This window comes from Chiloscyllium plagiosum, unplaced genomic scaffold (genome assembly GCF_037043375.1).
Source record: "Chiloscyllium plagiosum isolate Xiang-an unplaced genomic scaffold, Cpla_swu_hap1 HiC_scaffold_4, whole genome shotgun sequence".
In the NCBI taxonomy this organism is placed as follows: Eukaryota; Metazoa; Chordata; class Chondrichthyes; order Orectolobiformes; family Hemiscylliidae; genus Chiloscyllium; species Chiloscyllium plagiosum.
In genome coordinates this window covers 27,959,946-27,978,933 of record NW_028270142.1, presented here as the reverse complement: position 1 = coordinate 27,978,933, position 18,988 = coordinate 27,959,946, and the positions used below count along the sequence as shown (strand labels likewise).

Sequence of the window (18,988 nt, the reverse complement as noted above, 5' to 3'; positions counted from 1 at the left end):
TGTAAATTATGGTCTGAAAGGCGGGGAATGAGTCATTGCTGCTGAGAGCAAAATAAACAAACCAAGCACAAACCAGAAAGGGGTGGGGAGGTGGTTGGAGAAAACAAAAGAAAAATGGAAGACTGGCATGGTGTAGTCATTTTAGATTAGATTACATTACAGTGTGGAAACAGGCCCTTCGGCCCAACAAGTCCACACCGACCTGCCGAAGCGCAACCCACCCATACTCCTACATTTACCCCTTACCCAACACTGCGGGCAATTTAGCATGGCCAATTCACCTGACCTGCACATCTTTGGACTGTGGGAGGAAACCGGAGCACCCGGAGGAAACCCACGCAGACACGGGGAGAATGTGCAAACTCCACACAGTCAGTCGCCTGAGGCGGGAATTTTCTGAAGTTATAAGATTCAATGTTAGGACTTAGAACCTGTAAAGTACCCAAGTGAAAAATGAGATGTTGTTCATTGGAAAGGTGGATAAATCCCCAGTACCTGATCATGTGTACCCAAGAGCTCTGTGTGGAAGCTAGGGAGGTGACTGTTGGGTTTTTTGCTGAGATATTTGGATCATTGATAGTCATAGATAAGGTGCCAGACGACTGGATGTTGGCTAACATGTTGCGACTATTTAAGAAAGGCGGTAAGGAAAAGCCAAGGAACTAGAGACCGGTGAGCCTGACATTGGTATTGAGCAGATTGTTGGCGAGAATCCTGAGGGACAGGATTTACATGTATTTGGAAAGGCAAGGATTGATTAGGGATAGTCAACATGGCTTTGTGTGTGGGAAATCATGTCTCACTAACTTGATTGAGTTTTTTGAAAAAAGTAACAGAGGATTGATGAGGACAGAGCATTAGATGTGATCTATAGGGACTTCAGTAAGGCATTTGATGAAGTCCCTCATAGGAGACTGGTTAGCAAGGTTAGATCATACGGATTACAGGGAGAACTAGCCATTTGGATACAGAACTGGCTCAAAGATAGGAGACAGAGGTGTGGTGGTGGAGAAGAGTCGCTTTTCAGACTGGAGGCCTGAGAACAGTGGTGTGCCACAAGGATCGGTGCTGGGTCCACTGCTTTTCATCATTTATATAAATGATTTGGATGTGAACATGGGAGGTATAGTTAGTAACTTTGCAGATGACACCAAAATTGGAGATGTAGCGGACAGTGAAGAAGATTACCTCAGAGTAAAATAGGATCTTGATCAGTTTGGCCAGTGGGCTGAGGAATAGCAGATGAAGTTTAATTTAGGTGAATGTGAGGTGCTGCATTTTGGAAAGGCAATTAGGACATTACACACTTAATGGCAAGGTCCTGGGGAGTGTTGCTGGACAAAGAGACCTTGGAGCGCAGGTTCATAGTTCCTTGAAAGTGGAATCACAAGTAGATAGGACAGTGAAGAAGCCGTTTAGTATGCTTTCCTTTATTGGTCAGACCACTGAGTATAAGAGTTGGCAGGTCATGTTGTAGCTCTACAGGACATTGGTTAGGCCACTTTTGGAATATTGTGTGCAATTCTGGTCTCCCTCCAAAAGGAAGGATGTTGTGAAACTTGAAAGGGTTCAGAAAAGATTTACAAGGATGTTGCCAAGGTTGGAGGTTTGAATTATAGGGAGAGCCTGAATAGGCTGGGACTGTTTTTAAAAGTTGTGAAAATGACAAAAGATTATAGCTGTTGTAAGTCACCTGCATACAGATATAACATTTCTTCTTTATTATGCAGGTTATTTGTTCCTAATTTTGTGGAAAAAAAAATGATTAGGCTTCATCTTATTTTAGGTGGATTTTGCCTTCATTGTGTGGCAAAGCTTCCCTGAAAGAATTGTGGGATACCCAGCTCGCAGTCATTTCTGGGACAGCACAAAAGAAAGATGGGGTTACACATCTAAATGGACCAATGATTACTCTATGGTCCTAACAGGCGCTGCTTTCTACCATAGGTATGTACATGGCAGTAAAACATTGCTTTTAAACCTTTCTTGTACAATAACCATGTATATTTTTCCTGTAAAGCTGAATTCAACTATACAGAGAATTTGGTAAGTCATTATCCAACGGACCTTTGGCAAAGTATTTTAATTTTCTTCTAAGGTTAAAATTTTTCATAGTCACAATCCTTATAGACAGCATGACAACTTAAGAAGGCAACTGAGAGTGCTTTAATTCTTCTTTGATGGGAAAGAAAGTTTCTGTTTAACTTCAGCAGAGGTATTGTGTATAATTCTGGGCGCATCAGTCTTGAAGGTGGCTTGCAAAGTGTCAAAAAGAGCAAAGAGGCTTTGTATCACAGACCACTTGCCTTTCCCTATTACCAGCTGAACTTGAATGCTAGCCTTTTGTGACTTACGCCCGAGAATGCCCAAAGTCCATTTGTGCTGCAGCTCTCTGCAGTCTTTCTTCATTTAAAGAGCATTCACTCCCCTCTACTTTCTACTGAAGTGCACAACCTCTAATTTCCCCACATTTTATTCTATTTACCAAGTTTCTCTTCACTCACTCAACCTGTCTACAAAGGGACCTCAATTATCCGGCATTTGATTATCCGAATTTCGGATTATCCAACCAAGATCATAAGGTCCTGATTCTTGGCTAAACTATGTTATCCGGCATTCAATTAACCGAATGAAATACTCTCTCTCCGTGTCCTTCGGATAATTGAGGTTCTTCTGTGTATCTTTCTGCAGGCTGACATCCTCACCACTGACCATCGTACCTATTTTTATATCATCTGCAAAACAGAAGATAGCACATTTGTTTCTCTCATTCCAGTCATTAATCGTATTGTAACTAATTGTAGCCCCACCATTGATCCCTGTAACAGTGCCCTAGTTACAAGTTGCTGCCTTGAAGATACCCCCTTTTATCCCACACTGTCTTCCATTCATACTAAGAATCGAAGAAGAGTGTCCCACAGTCAGCATAATAGTGAAGCAGTTCAGGAAGATCGCTTCACCATAGTGGTGATTGGAAAACATTGCAGGAAGTGTGTCCTGCAGTGCAGCACTCTGGGAAGAGATACCTGCAATCAATATCATGGTGAAGCAGTCCAGGAAGAGTCTCTAGCAATCAGCATTGCAATGAAGTAGTCTGCAAAGTGTGCCCTACAGTCACTACTTTTTGAAAAAAAAACAGAAGTATCAGCACAGCAGATCTAAGTTAATTGGCTGGTAAGAAACAACTGTTGGGGCTACCTGTAATTTGCTATAAATTAGGAAAGTGTACTTTTAAGTACTAGAAACAAGTGAAAACTATGACCAATATAATAGAGGGGGTGACTGTGAAGTACTTGAATTAGCATTGATAGAGAGAAAGTATTGGTAAATTTTAGCAGGCTTTTAAACTGGATAAACCCTAGTCCCACAATGCTGTGAAACGCAACGGAGGTGATTGCAGGGCCTCTGATATTAATTTTCAAATCCCCTCTGGCCACATTTCAGTATGAACATAGAAGATATAGTTAGTACGTTTGCAAATGACGCCAAAATTGGAGGTGTAGTAAACAGCAAAGAAGGTTACCTCAGATTACAACGGGATGTTGATCAGGTGAGCCAGTGGGTTGAGGAGTGGCAGATGGAGTTTAATTTTAGATAAATGCGAGGTGCTGCATTTTGGAAAAGCAAATCAAAGCAGGTCTTATACACTTAATGGTAAGGTCCTAGGGAGTGTTACTGAGCAAAGAGACCTTGGAGTGCAGGTTCATAGCTCCTTGGAAGTAGAGTCACAGGTAGATAGGATAGTGAAGAAGGTATTTGATATGCTTTTCTTTATTGGTCAGTGTATTGAGTACAGAAGTTGGGAGGTCATGTTGCAGCTGTAGAGGACATTGGTTAGACCATTTTTGGAATATTGCGTGCAATTCTGGTCTCCTTCCGATTGGAAAGATGTTGTGAAACTTGAAAGGGTTCAGAAAAGATTTACAAGGATGTTGCCAGGGTTAGAGGATTTGAGCTATAGGGAGAGGTTAAATAGACTGGAGCTGTTTTCCCTGAAGCGTCGAAGGCTGAGGGGTGACCTCGTGGAAGTTTATAAAATCATGAGTGGCATGGATAAGATAAATAGACAAAGTCTTTCCCCTGGGGTGGGGGAGTCCAGAACTAGAGGGCATAGGTTTAGGGTGAGAGAGGAAAGATACAAAAGGGACATAAGGGGCAACTTTTCCATGCAGAGGTGCGTATATGGAATGAGCTGCCAGAGGAAGTGATGGAGGCTGGTACAATTGCAACATTTAAAAGGCATCTGGATAGGAGTATGAATAGAAAGGGTTTAGAGGGATATGGGCCAACCGCTGGCAAATGTGACTAGATTAGGTTGGGATATTTGGTCAGCATGGACAAGTTGGACCGAAGGGTCTGTTTCTGTGATGTACATCTCTATGAATCTATGGCACAGAAGAGCTGTCAGTGGGCCTGAGAGCATCTAATGTAGTACCACTATTCAAGAAGGGTAGTTGGGATAAACTAGGAAACTACAAGTCCAATATCTGTTGTTGGAAAACTATTGGAAAATATTCTGAGGTACAGAAATCAGCTCCACTTAAAGAAGTGAGGATTAATCATGCATAGTCAGTATGGCTTTTTAAGGGGTAGATCATGCCTTACAAATTTGATGCAAGTTTTCAAAGAGAGTGAATACATGTGTAGCTGAGGGTAATGCGATTGATGCATGAATCTCAGTAAGGCTTTTGACAATGTATTGCACAGCAGGCTTGTTGAAGAGCCAAGAAGCTGATAGGAAGCAGAGGGTGATGATTGAAGGGTATTTTTATGATTGAAAATTGTGTCCAGTGGCATACTATGGGGCCCATTGCTGGGTCTCTTGCTGCTTGTTGTGTACGTTAATAATCTAGACATGAATGTAAGGAGTGTGATCAGTTCATTTGTAGATGACCCCAAAATTGGCAAGATATATAACTAGGTGGAAAGCAATGAACTGCAGGATGATAGGCTGGCTGAGCAGTGGCAAATGGAGTTTAATCCTGAAAAATGAGAGAGAATGCATTTTTGGAGGACTAACAAGGCAAGTTAAATGATAGGACACTAGGAAGTACAAAAAATAAGAGGGATCTTTGGTTTGCAAGTACATAGATCTTTGAAGGTAGTCAGACAGATAGATAAAACAATGAACAGTACAACACAAGAACAGGCTCTTTGGCCCACCAAGACTGCTTTCTAAACTAAAATAGAAGGTGGTTAAGAAGACATAGGGATACTCACTAAACAAAAGACCAAAAGAATTGCGGATGCTGGAAATCAGAAGCAAAAACAGAAATTGCTGTGAAGAGAAGACAGAGGTAATGTTTTGGATCCAGTGACCCTCCTTCACTATGGGACAGAATACTTGCCTTTATTAGTAAAGGCATTCAACATGATTAAAGAGATTATGATGTGAGTTAAACCACAGCTCGAGTACAATGTGCAGTTCTGGTTATCACACTAAAGGAAGAATATGATTGCATTGGAGAAGGTTCAGAAGCGATTCACCCCAGAGGCTGACTGGGGTGGAGTGATTCCATTATGAAGAGAGACTAGACTGAGGTGGGGGTCATGATTGACGTATGGATACGGTGAATAGAGAGCTGCTGTTCCGCTTGGTTGAGGGGTCAGACACGAGGGCATAGTTTCAGGGTAAAGGGTAGAAGATTTCAGAGGGGATTTGGGACAAAGTGATTTCACTCAGCGGATGTTAGGAATCTGGAATGTACAGCCTGGGGAGGTAGTGGAGGTTGGAAAACTTAAAACCTTTAAAAAAGCTTTAGATGGGACAAGAGCAGGAAATGGGACAAGAGCAGGAAATTTAGATTAGTGCATTTTTAGTGGTACTTCTGTTGGTGCATGTGGATGGGCCGAAGGGTATTTTTCCTGCACTGTATGAATATGGTTGGAAATGTGATTAGAATTGATGGATGTTCAGTGGCCAGAGCAGACACAATGGGTTGAAGGGCCTTCTTCCGTACTGTAAAACAGACTAATACACTACACTCAATATCATCAGTTCTTATTGTGTGGTGCTAATGGTTCTACCTTATCAAACACCTATGGAGTGTAAAGATCACATCTTAATTTATTTTTGGTTGTGGATAAAATTGACCAAAGGACTTTTTCACAACAAAGAGCAGAGAAAGGAATTGCTGCACTTTTGAAATATAAGTTATTGAAATTCATTGTAAATCATATTTACGCTGTTGCTTTGTAAGCACTGGGAAAGATGTTAAGGAAGTCAAATGGTTTTGTGTGGTCGGCAACAAGTAACTGTTTTGGGCATTTGTACCCAATTGTGAATGTTGAAAGTCATCAACCTGACAATTATCTGGTTCCTGGGTAGTTAAACAGCTTGTGGGTCCGAACGATACAGGGAGAAGCCGTCCAGCCTTTGGAAGTGGAGGTAGCCTTTCACACACTTGCTTTTGCTTTCTTGTTCCTTCCCCCCTCCGTCTCTGTGTCTCTACCCCTCCCCCAGTGAAATACTTAAAATCTGAAAAAAAATCCATTATTTTCTCCCAGCAGTTACTGGAAACTGTTGTTTTTAACCAGTGAGTCAGAGACTTTATAATTTGTGAACATGTCTCTCTTTGGCTCCTCTGAAGAAGTGAAAGAACCTGGAGGAAAAGATCAAAGATATGAAGGACTTGGGAAACAAAGCAGCACCCCATTGAACCATGAGGACTAGTGTTATTGAATAGTTCCCCTAATTTTTGTTTTCCTTCGACCTGTAACATCAATATTTTCTAATCTATCTGGGTCTGTCTGTATGTATATGTAAGGGAGTTTTTGAAAGGTGTAAGAATTCTAAGTAGTAAAATTATATGCCACCAGTTCATTGTTTTTAGCTTGGTTAGAATCTATTTATTTCTAATACTTGCTTTCTGTTAACCTAAGTCTTTAAGGTAAACTGCATATTTGGATAATTTTTTTTAACTTTTGTGACAAGTCAAGAAAACAGAGGTTTGATTTCCAGCATACAACACAGTGAAGTCTAACTGCAAATGTGTTACATCTGAAATACTCCCCTTTATCTGTCCTGCTTGTTCCTTCGTCAAAGAATTCCAATAAATTTGTCAGCCTTTTGCTTCAACTGTTTATCTGTGTTTAATAGATCTAAGTGCACAGTGGATACTGATGTTTTTATGTATTTGCAGTAGCCAATGTCAATGAATGTGATATTTTTGCAGAACTTGATTTCTGATGTCAGTTAACATCCAATTAAAAATTTTAGAATCTGCTGGGCACTACATGGCAAATTGGCAAAACCTGAGTTACAGTGCATATAAACCTCTTGCAGATTTTCCCATGAAATATGATGAGGAAGAAACATGTTGGAAGAGTCTGATTTCAATTAAAAGTTGAGTTTGTACCAGAATTACGATAAACCTAATTATCAGGGATGAACAGCAGATCACTCTTCCAAACATGCCTGTTCCTTTCTGTTACAATGCTTTAGATTTGGGGAATAAATTAAAGTGAAGCCTGCTGTAACAGTGGGTAAATTCACAGAAATAACAACCCTTAATGACAGGTAATCACACTTTAACAAGGCACAAACAGCTGCTTCATGATCCAAAATAGCTAGTATATTTTATATAGTTTATGCAGTACCTTTTATAATTGTTGAGATTGATCATATGAAATTATTTACCCCAAGGTAAGCAGCTGTGCAGGATAAATGGGAAAGATGCAATTGGTAGGGGGTCTGTAATAATCTCTCCCTGTGTTCCACTACAGATGGGATTAATACAGGACATGAGTGTTTCACTTTTAAAATGATCTATTATAGCCATAAATACAAGCTGCAAATAAGTCTTGATGTGAATTGTTTTCTGTAGTGTCTTTTATGATTAAAGAATTTGTTTGCTTTAGCTAATCTCAATAAAGGTACATTATGATGTATCACAACTCTACATGTTGAATGCAATAGCTTAGAATATTAGTTCCTGCTGATTTTGTTGGAGATTTTCAATGTTTATTAAACTCTATGTCCGCAGAGTAGTCATATAAGTAAGTGGATGCTAAATTCAATAGGGTTTACAGGGAGAAGGTGAGAGACTGGGGTTGAGAAACTCAGCAGGAGAAAGTGAGGATTGCAGATGCTGGAGATCAGAGCTGAAAATGTGTTGCTGGAAAAGCGCAGCAGGTCAGGCAGCATCCAAGGAACAGGAGAATCGACATTTCGGGCATAAGCCCTGAAGAAGGGCTTATGCCCGAAACGTCGATTCTCCTGTTCCTTGGATGCTGCCTGACCTGCTGCGCTTTTCCAGCAACACATTTTCAGTTGAGAAACTCAGCAGCCATGATTGAATGGTGGAGCAGACTTGATGGGTTGAATGGCCTAATTTCTGTTCCTATATCTTTCTATGTCTTTCTATATCTATGCAGACCTGCAACTAGTTTAAATGACTTTGACTTTGCATTACAAGAACTCTTTAAATCAAGTGACATTCCTGCATCATTTCAGCCATGTATCGATGAAAACTAAAATTGAAACATGAAGTGAATATGAGCTTTGGGGTGCAAAGTTTTTTTAAACTTTGTTTTTAGAAGAAAATGAAGAGTCACTGAAGAGTTTCGAAATTGATTGGCAGAGGAACTTTAACTAAATCAATTGCTTAACGATTAATTTCTCATTAATTTTATGACATGAATTTCATTTTTCTCTTGTACAATTGGAAAAATATTCTCTTTCTGAAAATGTATGAGCAATTATATTTTCATACATTCTTCACCATTCACCCCTCCTGATTTTGCCTCCCACTAGCTACTGATAGTTTTTCTGTTAATTGATTTTTCTACTTGTAAGTTCTTAACCATGTAACTTAGTGTAGATAAAATTATGATAGAGTAATTTCCTTTATTGTATGATTTCCTGCACTGAAGTAGTTTGACTTAAGGAAACAGGGTGTTTTCTTTGAATGCAAGTTAACTGGTTGTCAATCAGATTATCAACTAGTACTTCAGTAATGTATTTGACTTAAAAGTGATATTGTATTTTAGACACTTAAGATTAATTCTTTGGCTTTGCTTTTATTATTGTAGGTACTACCATTACCTGTACACTCATTATCTGCCTTCCAGTCTAAAAAACATGGTGGATCAACTGGCCAACTGTGAAGACATATTGATGAACTTCTTGGTTTCAGCTGTCACCAAGCTGCCTCCTGTTAAAGTCACTCAGAAAAAACAGTATAAAGAGACAATGATGCAGCAGGTAATTTAATTGGGTGTAAAGTAAAGAAGCTGAAAATGTGTTGCTGGAAAAGCGCAGCAGGTCAGGCAGCATCCAGGGAACAGGAGAATCGACGTTTCGGGCATAAGCCCTTCTTCAGGAAATTCCTGAAGAAGGGCTTATGTCCGAAACGTCGATTCTCCTGTTCCCTGGATGCTGCCTGACCTGCTGCGCTTTTCCAGCAACACATTTTCAGCTCTGATCTCCAGCATCTGCAGACCTCACTTTCTCCTGTAAAGTAAAGAAACCCAGACAACGTAAATTTTATGGTCTTTGAAATGGATTTGTTGAACTTTAATACTGATGTGATACCAGAGTTTAGGGATTGAAAGAAAGGCTTAGTTATATCAGGCTTTTCGTGACCACTGAATATCTTCAAACATTTTACAACTAATGAAGTGTTTTTAAAATGCAGTCACTGTTCTAAGAAGAACATAACCAAAATACACAATTTTTTTTGTATGATGATTGAAGGATAGATATTGGTCAAGGCACTGGGAATAACTCTTCTCCTCGAAATCATGCTATGGAATCTTTTACATTTAGCTAAGCAGGTAGATTGTTCCTCTGCTTAGTATATCTTTTAAAAACTGTTTCTGTAACAATGCAGCGATTTGTCAATATAACACTGAAGTGTCACCTAAGACTTTTGTTCCCAATTTCTCGAGTAGAATGGACAGCTGTCCATGGAAGTGGCAGATCTGGGTACTTCTGATAAGAAAATATTAAAATGTTTCGAAGGGAAGAAACAGGGGGAAGTGTTATTTTTGGTGAAAGCAATCATGGCAGTACTGGAGAAGGTAGCGGCTTTAGAGGGTTCAAGGACAGATCAAGGCTAGAGCTGAGGACTAAGAGCAATTACAATTTTCACCAGCAACCTTAAAATGACCAAGTAGTACCAAGGATTTGTTTGGCCTTTTCTGGTGTAGTGGTAGTGCCTCAGCCTCGAGCCAGAAGGCCTACATTCAAGTGCCACCTGCAATACCACATCTGAGCAGGTTGATATTATAAAAAATATACCAAGAATGTAATGAGCCAGGAGGCCCAGGTTCAAGGTCCCACTGGCTGCAGAGGTGTGTAATAACATATCAGTGGGTTGATTAGAAAATATCTAGTAAGAATATGATGAGCCAAGTCGATCAAGTGACAGTGGGGGAGAACATTTGAGGATGGGGAATTACATTATTCAACCAGAGTAAAAATAATCAACCAGCAGATAACCATCTATAATCAGGCAAGAACAGACCTGGGCTAGGTAGGCTGGAGCCAATGGTTGAAGGAAAAACAGCGGCAGAATGATGGGCGACCGTCACAGTGGAGGAGGCTTGGGCGTAGTCAAGGTATATTCCTTCAAAAGAAAACGACAAACAAATCCAGAACTTCCTGGATGATGTAGGAGATATAAACTAAGGTAAAGGAGAAAAAGTGTGCCATTACACGTGAGGTAGTAAATGCAATTCAGAAATAAGCTGAATGCAGAAGGTTCAGAAGACAAGGTGATAAACCAAATAAGAGAAGCAAGAAGAGATATAGGAGAGAAAACAGAACTGCCAATTCTCTCAAAGGGAAATCCACATCTTCTATAAGCGCATTAACAGTAAAAATATGTTTTCAGGAGGAGTAGATCCGATTCAGGACCAAAAAGAGGATTTGCATATGGAGACAAGAGGTGTTAAATAAATACTTTTGCATCTGTCTTCACCCACATGGTAGATGCCAGCCAGGCCATGGTGATAGAAGAAGAATCTGTCACCAGAGACATTTAAAATTGGTGAGATGTTAGATAAGCTGTTGTTCAAATTAAAAGGGTGCAGAAAAGATGTGCAACGATGTTACTGGAAGTGGAGTGTTTGAGCTATAGCAAGAGGCTGAATAGGCTGACGGATGGTCTTATAGAGGTTTATAAAATCATGAGGGTTATGGATAGGGTGAATAGCCAAATCTTTTTGCCAAGGTTGGGGAATCTAAAACTAGAGGGCATAGGTATAAGGTGAGAGGGGAAAGATTAAAAAGGGACCTGAGAGCAACTTTTTCATGCAGAGGGTGGTGCACGTGTATGGAACAAACTACCAGAGGAAATGATGGAGGTGGATACAATTACAACATTTAAAAGGCATCTGTTTGGATAAATGAATAGGAAAGGTTTAGAGGGATGTGAGCCTAGATCAGTTTAGGATATCTAGTCGATACAGATGAGTTGGACAAAAGGGTCTGTTTCCATGCTGTAAACTCAATAACTATGACTGTCTATGTTAAAGTTGATAAGGCACAGGGAGCAGATGAAATGCATGCAAGGATATTGAAGGAAGCGAGTGTAGAAATTGTAGGTGCATAGGCAATAATCTTTCAATCTTCTCTACATTCACGATGATGCATGTGGAATGGAAAATTCCAAACGACGTTAAAAAATATGGTTATAAAGGTAGGCCCAGAAATTACAAACCATTTAATTTAACTTTGGTTTTGCAAAATAATTATCATGAGATGTTGTTCATTTCAGAAGTCCGCATTAACATGTTCAGGGAAAGTAGTGTTCAAGAAATTTGCTGGAGTATTTTGACATGATAGCAGAGAGAGTTGATTATGGCAAGGCTGTTGATGTTGTATACCTGGACTTCTAAAAGGTGTTGTAGTACCACACGTGGACTTCAGGTAAGTTGTAAGGCATAGAATAATAGGTTATGGGTACAAAATTGGCTGAGTGAAGGAAACAAGGTAGTGATTAATGGATATTTTCAGAACAGGAGGAAGGTTTACCCCATGGGTCAGCATTAGGAACCTTTGCCTAATATATATAAATGATCTTGCTGTGCAGGGGCTCGTTTCAAAGTTTGTGGATCACACAAATCTTGGAAGGTTTGTGGGGCAATACTATCAACAGAGTTCTACAGTGTAGAATTTCAAAAATACATTGACAAGTTGGCAGAATGGTAGGTAGCAGAAGTAGCTCAATGTAGAACGTTATCAGTTAATAAACTTTGATATAAAGAATGTGGAGATACAGTATTATATAAAGAATACTATTCTAAAGGTATACAGGAGAAGAGAGACCTGAGTGTATATGTATATAAGACATTCATTATGGCAGGACTGGTAGAGAAAAATAAATGCATTACTGTAGGCTTCATTAATTGGCGCACAGAGTACAAGAGCAGAGAGTTTTGCTGAACTTGCATATGACACTGGTTAGATCTCACCTGGTGTATTGTGTACAGTTCTGGGTACCACACTTCGGGAAGGATGTGAATGCATTGGAGGAGTGCAGAAATAGTTTACAAGAATGATTTCAAGATTGGGACATTTCAGTTATAAGGATATATTGGAAAAGTTAAGACTGTTCAGAGACTTGATGGAAATTTTCAAAATCAGATGATGTTCCTGCTATTAAAAGGAATGAGAACCAAAGGATATTGTTTTAAAGTACTTTGCAAAAGAAGTAAATATGAGATGAGAAAAGCTTTCAAACATTTGCATGGTTTAGATTTGGAATGCACTGTCTGGAAGTGTGTGGGTATAGGTTCATTAATATATTCAAGGGGGCATTGGATGATTATTTGAATAGAAACAGTGTGAGGGGCTATAAAGAAAAGACCAAGTCAAAATGGTTAGAAAACTGGTGTGGACACGATGGACTGAATGGCCTCCTGCTGCATTCCAATTCTGATATATGTGAATTTTCCTTATTTACGTGGTTTACTTCAAGATCTGAACCAAGTACAAATGAGAGAAGCAATTCAGCCATGTATTTTCTTAGAAACCTTCAATCTTTCTTGATAGCATCTACCTCTAACTTTCAGCCAGTGATTGCTGCTGGGTAGTACATGTTTAGATATAAGGTTGAGTCTGACTATGCTGCCATTTATGGTCGGATTGTCTTCAGACAGGCATTATACAAATTGATACTGCCAAGATTCAGTTCTTTCTAGAATTATAGATTGAAGTTGCCAATAAAATGTACAAGTAGTGACACAATAGATGAACTATTTTCAAAAACAAATTTAGGAATGAAAAAAGATGAAATAATTCGTAGTCAGTAAGTCAAACCCAAAAACGTAATAAAAATTAGCATTATCTTATAAATGGGAAGTTGTTTATCATCATCACAATCCAGAAGAGGCAAGGAAACAGCAAAAAAAAAGTAGGTAATTTGCCCTTTAAGCCTGCTATATCATTTAACATGTCATGGCCAAGTATCCAACTCAGAAGTACCTTTCTTCCCCCTGCCCTTTGATCTCTCTATCCCTCAATTTATGTCTGATTCCTCCTTGAAAACATTCAATGTTTTGATCTCAGCTGCTTTCTGTGGCAGAGAATTACACAGGCTCATATGTCTCTGGGTGAAGAAATTTCTCTTCATCTCAATCTTAAATGGCCTACCTTTACCTTTTGTCTGTGACTCTTTGTTCTGGACTTCCCAGTCATTGGGAACATTCTTCATGCATTTACTCAGTTAAGTCCTGTTTAGAATTGTATAGGTTTCTATGAGATACCACTGCTTCTAAATTCAAGTTTATAGAGTAGTAACTGATCCAGTCTTCTTTCATACATTAGTCCTACCTTACCAGGAATCAATCTGGTAAGCTTTCGTTGCACTCCCTACGCGGAGAGAACATACTACTTTAGATAAGTAGATCAAAAATACATGTAATATTTCAGGTGTAGTCTCATCAGGATCCTGTATAATTGCAGCAAGACATCCTGCTTCTGCACTGAACCCTCCACCTGGGAAGGTCAGCATCCCAGTTGCCTGCTGCACCTATATATAAAGTGAATAGCTGGGGTCCAAGCACAGATGACTGTGATAGCCCATTAGTCACTGCCTGTCATTCTGAAAAGGACCCTTTATTTTTGTTCTGTGTTTTCTCTGCCAAGTAGTTCTCTAATCATGTCAGTACATTATCCCCAATCTTATTATCTTTATTCTGCATCCTAATTTCTTACGTGGGACCTTGTCAAAAGCCCACTAAAAGTCTAAATAAACCAAATTCACTGGCTCTCTTATCATCTGATTATATCCTCTCAAAATTCTAGCATGATTTCACTTTCATAAATCTGTGCTGATTCTGTTTTCCAAGTGCTCTGCTTATAAATCTTTCATTGACATCCATTACCAGCAGTCGCTAACAGCCAGATCATTATCCACTGCTTTGTCTGTCCAATTGTTCTGTCTGTTTCCCTACCTATCATTTACTCCCTATCGTCTTCCACAACCCCATCTTTTGTATATAAACTGACATTTTCCTAGTTACCTTCTGTTCTGAGCAGTGCCACTCAACCTAAAATGTTAATTCTGTTTTCACTCTGCAGATGCTGCCAAATCTGCTGAACTTTTGCAGCAATTTCTGTTTTTGTTTACCATTACCGATACCAGTCCGTAATTTCCTGTTTTCTCTCAACTTTGTTTTTAAATAGTGGGGTTACATTAGCTATCCTCCAATCAATACAAACTGTTCCAGACTATACAGAGATTTGAGAGGTGACCACTAATGTATCCACTGTTTCTGGAGCCACTTCCTTAAGTACTCTGGTGTTATGAAGGTGTAACGGGTACTGTACCTTTAAGAAAGTTGAAAGCTAGCAAGGACTTAGAGAAGCACACAAAGTACTGGAGAATTTACAATGTAAGTTTTGGTTCAGAACAGCTAGCACTGACTGGGTTGCTTGGAGATAAAAACAAATTCAAATTTGGCCAATCTGTTTAAATTATACCCCAAATTACCAACCTCCAATCAAGTTTGAATTTAGGATATTGACAAGATTAAAAACCAGTGAAATGACCTGATGCTTTTGGGTATAAGACCAGGAAAATTGAATAGTTGAGGAGGAGAACTGCCAATCCACCAATATATGCAGACTGCCCAGAGAATAACTCTCTTAAAGGTACCTTTATGCTGTGGTTCTGTTCGTCGAGCTGGAAGTTTTTGTTGCAAACGTTTCGTCCCCTGGCTAGGCGACATCATCAGTGCTTGGGAGCCTCCTGCGAAGCGCTTCTTTGATGTTTCCTCCGGTGTTTATAGTGGTCTGTCCCTGCCGCTTCCAGTTGTCAGTTTCAGCTGTCCGCTGTAGTGGTTGGTATATTGGGTCCAGGTCGATGTGTTTGTTGATGGAGTTTGTGGATGAATGCCATGCCTCTAGGAATTCCCTGGCTGTTCTCTGTCTGGCTTGCCCTATGATAGTCGTGTTGTCCCAGTCGAATTCATGTTGCTTGTTGTCTGCGTGTGTGGCTACTAAGGATAGCTGGTCGTGTCGTTTCGTGGCTAGTTGATGTTCATGTATGCGGATTGTTAGCTGTCTTCCTGTTTGTCCTATATAGTGTTTAGTGCAGTCCTTGCATGGTATTTTGTACACTACATTTGTCTTGCTCATGTTGGGTATCGGGTCCTTCGTTTTGGTGAGTTGTTGTCTGAGCGTGGCTGTTGGTTTGTGTGCCGTTATAAGTCCTAGGGGTCGCAGTAGTCTGGCTGTTAGTTCCGAGATGCTCCTGATGTATGGTAGTGTGGCTAGTCCTTTTGGTTGTGGTATGTCCTCGTTCCGTGGTCTTTCTCTTAGGCATCTGTTGATGAAGTTGCGCGGGTATCCGTTTTTGGCGAATACCTTGTATGGGTGTTCCTCTTCTTCTTTTTGCAGTTCTGGTGTACTGCAGTGTGTTGTGACCCTTTTGAATAGTGTACTGATGCAGCTTCGTTTGTGTGTGTTGGGGTGGTTACTTTCATAGTTTAGGACTTGGTCTGTGTGTGTGGCTTTCCTGTATACCCTTGTAGTGAATTCTCCGTTCGGTGTTCTCTGTACCATCACGTCTAGGAATGGGAGTTGGCTATCCTTTTCTTCTTCTCTCGTGAATCGGATTCCTGTGAGTGCGGTGTTGATGATCCGGTGTGTTTTTTCTATTACCGTGTTTTTAATGATTACAAACGTGTCATCGACATATCTGACCCAGAGTTTGGGTTGAATTTGTGGTAGGACTGTTTGTTCTAACCTTTGCATAACTGCCTCTGCTATGAGTCCCGAGATTGGTGATCTCATGGGTGTTCCGTTGATTTGTTCGTATATCTGGTTGTTGAATGTGAAGTGTGTTGTGAGGCACAAGTCCAGTAGTTTAAGTATGCCGTCTTTGTTGATAGGTTCAGCGTCCTGTTTTCTGTTCTGTATATCCAGTAGGTTGGTTATTGTTTCTCTGGCTAGGGTTTTGTCAATCGAAGTGAACAGTGCCGTCACGTCGAATGATATCATGGTTTCTTCTTTGTCTATGTGTATATTTCTGATGATGTCCAAGAATTCCTGTGTTGATTGTATAGAGTGTTTGGATCCGCTGACCAGGTGTTTCAGTTTCTGTTGTAGTTCTTTGGCCAGTTTGTGTGATGGTGTCCCTGGCAGTGATACTATGGGTCTGAGTGGGATGTCTGGTTTGTGTACTTTAGGTAATCCATAGAATCTGGGGGTGTTGTTGCTTTCCGGTTTCATTCTTGGTAGGTCAGCTCTGGTTATCTGTCCGTTTTTTTGTAGATTCCTTAGTGTGTTATTTATCCTATTGGTGAGCTGTGGGGTGGGGTCAAACTCCCTCTTTTGGTAGTTGTTGTGCTTTTTGGATGTAATTAGATTTATCTAGAATGACCGTCATTCTGCCTTTGTCTGCTGGTAGTATGATTATGTTCTTATCGTTTCTTAGTGATTTCAGTGCTTCCCTCTCCTTGGTGTTGAGGTTATGTGTTTGTCTTTTCCTTATTTTCATAGGTACGACAGTTTGCCTCACTGTTTGTTGTGTCTCTTCTGTCAGTCCATTGTTCCTGAGTGTGCATCCTAGTGCTGCTAGGAAGTCTGCTGTCTTGGCGTCCCTGTGGTTGTAGTTGAGCCCCTTGGCCAGTATTGTTCTTTCTGTGCCTGTGAGCTGTCTGTGGGAGAGGTTTTTAACCCAGGTGTGTGTGTGTTTTAACCCAGGTGTACCTTTATCTATCAATGACCTATGAAACATAAATCATTAAGAAGAAAAGAAGACAGAGAAAGATACAAAAAGAAGATTCAACAGCTGGCTGCTTTTAAAATTTGATTTTTTCTGTAAATCTTAATCGGGGGTTTTATCAGACTAGTATTGTAGAGGGGAAGGGAAGAGATAGGTTTAGGTAAATGAGTTGTAAATAGTTTAGTTAATTATTCTCTGTTATACTTTGAAAAATTAAAGTTGTTAATTTTCACTTTAAATAGTGACTTTTGGGATAGTTCTTTGCCTCCCGAATTTCACAGATTACAACACTAAGTGTGTTGGATTTGAATTAGCAGAGGGGTTTACCCCATATCTTAACACTTAGTTGTAGATTATCAGGATCTGGGAATGTATCAGCTTTTAATCCCATCAATTTCCCCACCGTTTCCCTACTAATGTTGATTTCCTTCAGTTCCTCTCCCTCACTACAACCTGTTCCCCTACATTTTTGGGATGTTATTTGTGTCCTCCTTTGTGAAGACAGACCAAAATACACATTTAATTGGTTTGCCATCTCTTTGTTGCCAGTGATAACTTCCCCTGTTTCTGATAGTAGTCTTCAATACGTTTGTCTTCACACAACGTTTTCTATTCACATATTTATAGAAGCCTTTACAATCAGTTTGTATGTTCCTGCAAGTTTGCTTTCATACACTATTTTCCCTCTCTTAATCAATTCTTTTCTCCTCCTTTGTTGAAATCTAAACTGCTTCCAATCCTCAGGTTGCTGGTATTTTTTTTGGTCAAATTGTATGCCTGTTCCTTGGATCTAATACTGTCCCTAATTTCCCTCGTTAGTCATGATCAGGCCACCTTTCCCATTTTACAATTATAGCATTACCTCCATGCGTTCTTTAAATGTTTCCACTGTCTATCAATTGTCATCCCTTTAAGTAATGTTCCCCAATTTATCACAGTCAGCTCACACCTCATGCCATCATGATTTCCTTAATGTAGCTTCAGGACCCCAGTCTTCGAATCAAACATATCATTTTCCATCTTAAGGAAGAATTCTTTAATATTATGGTCACTGTTCCCCAAAGACTCTCGCAGAGCTAGATCACCAATTATCCCTTTCTCATTATGCAATATCCAGTCTAGGATAGCCTGTTCTCTAGTTGGTTCCATAACACATTGATTCTACAAATCATCCCATACACACTCCAGGAATTCCTCCTCGACAATATTGTCACTAATTTGATTTGCCCTATCTTTATATAGATTAAAATTGTCCATTATTTTAGCTGTACATTTTTGAAAGAGAGAAATTGTGGTAAATATCTAACAATTCATATTTACAAATATGTTCAAATGTCTGAAGGCTCTTCACTGAAAATATTGCAAATATTTGATGGCAAACCACAAAGTGCAATGAGAAAGAGAGGTTTTAAGGAACATCGTAAAAGAGAAGGGGTACTGAGAGAGACTTGAGGAAATCCCAGCGCTTACATTTTCAACGGACGAAGTTTGCCAATGGTCAAGGGATTAAAATTGCAGATGTTCAAGAGGACACATTAGATATAGTCAAAAGTTTGTGCCTTCTAGGTTTAGAGGTTGGGTGCAGAGATGGGAGAAAACTGGAGAGATTTGAAAACAATGATCATTTTAAAATTTATGGACTGCCAAACTGAATGATATTAAGTGTTGTTAAGGACACAGTCGAATGAAACTTGTATGGCCAAGTCTGCAAGTAATGCAGGCATGAGTAAGTTTCAGCAGGTGAGCTGAGGCAACATTCAGGCAATGATACAGAGGTATTGTAGGTGGATCTGGTTTAACTTTGGTGG

The 18,988-nt window shown here is 39.8% G+C and overlaps 1 protein-coding gene across 1 annotated transcript in view; it reads left to right on the top strand.

Moving 5' to 3' along the window:
• The window catches only part of LOC122549339 (exostosin-1-like), a 158,050-nt gene that overhangs the window by 134,474 nt on the left and 4,588 nt on the right, over positions 1-18,988 (top strand). The window contains exons 9-10 of the mRNA XM_043688988.2: positions 1,787-1,947; positions 9,034-9,205. Coding sequence (XP_043544923.1) covers positions 1,787-1,947; positions 9,034-9,205 — 333 coding nt within the window. The remainder of the gene's footprint in view (positions 1-1,786; positions 1,948-9,033; positions 9,206-18,988) is intronic.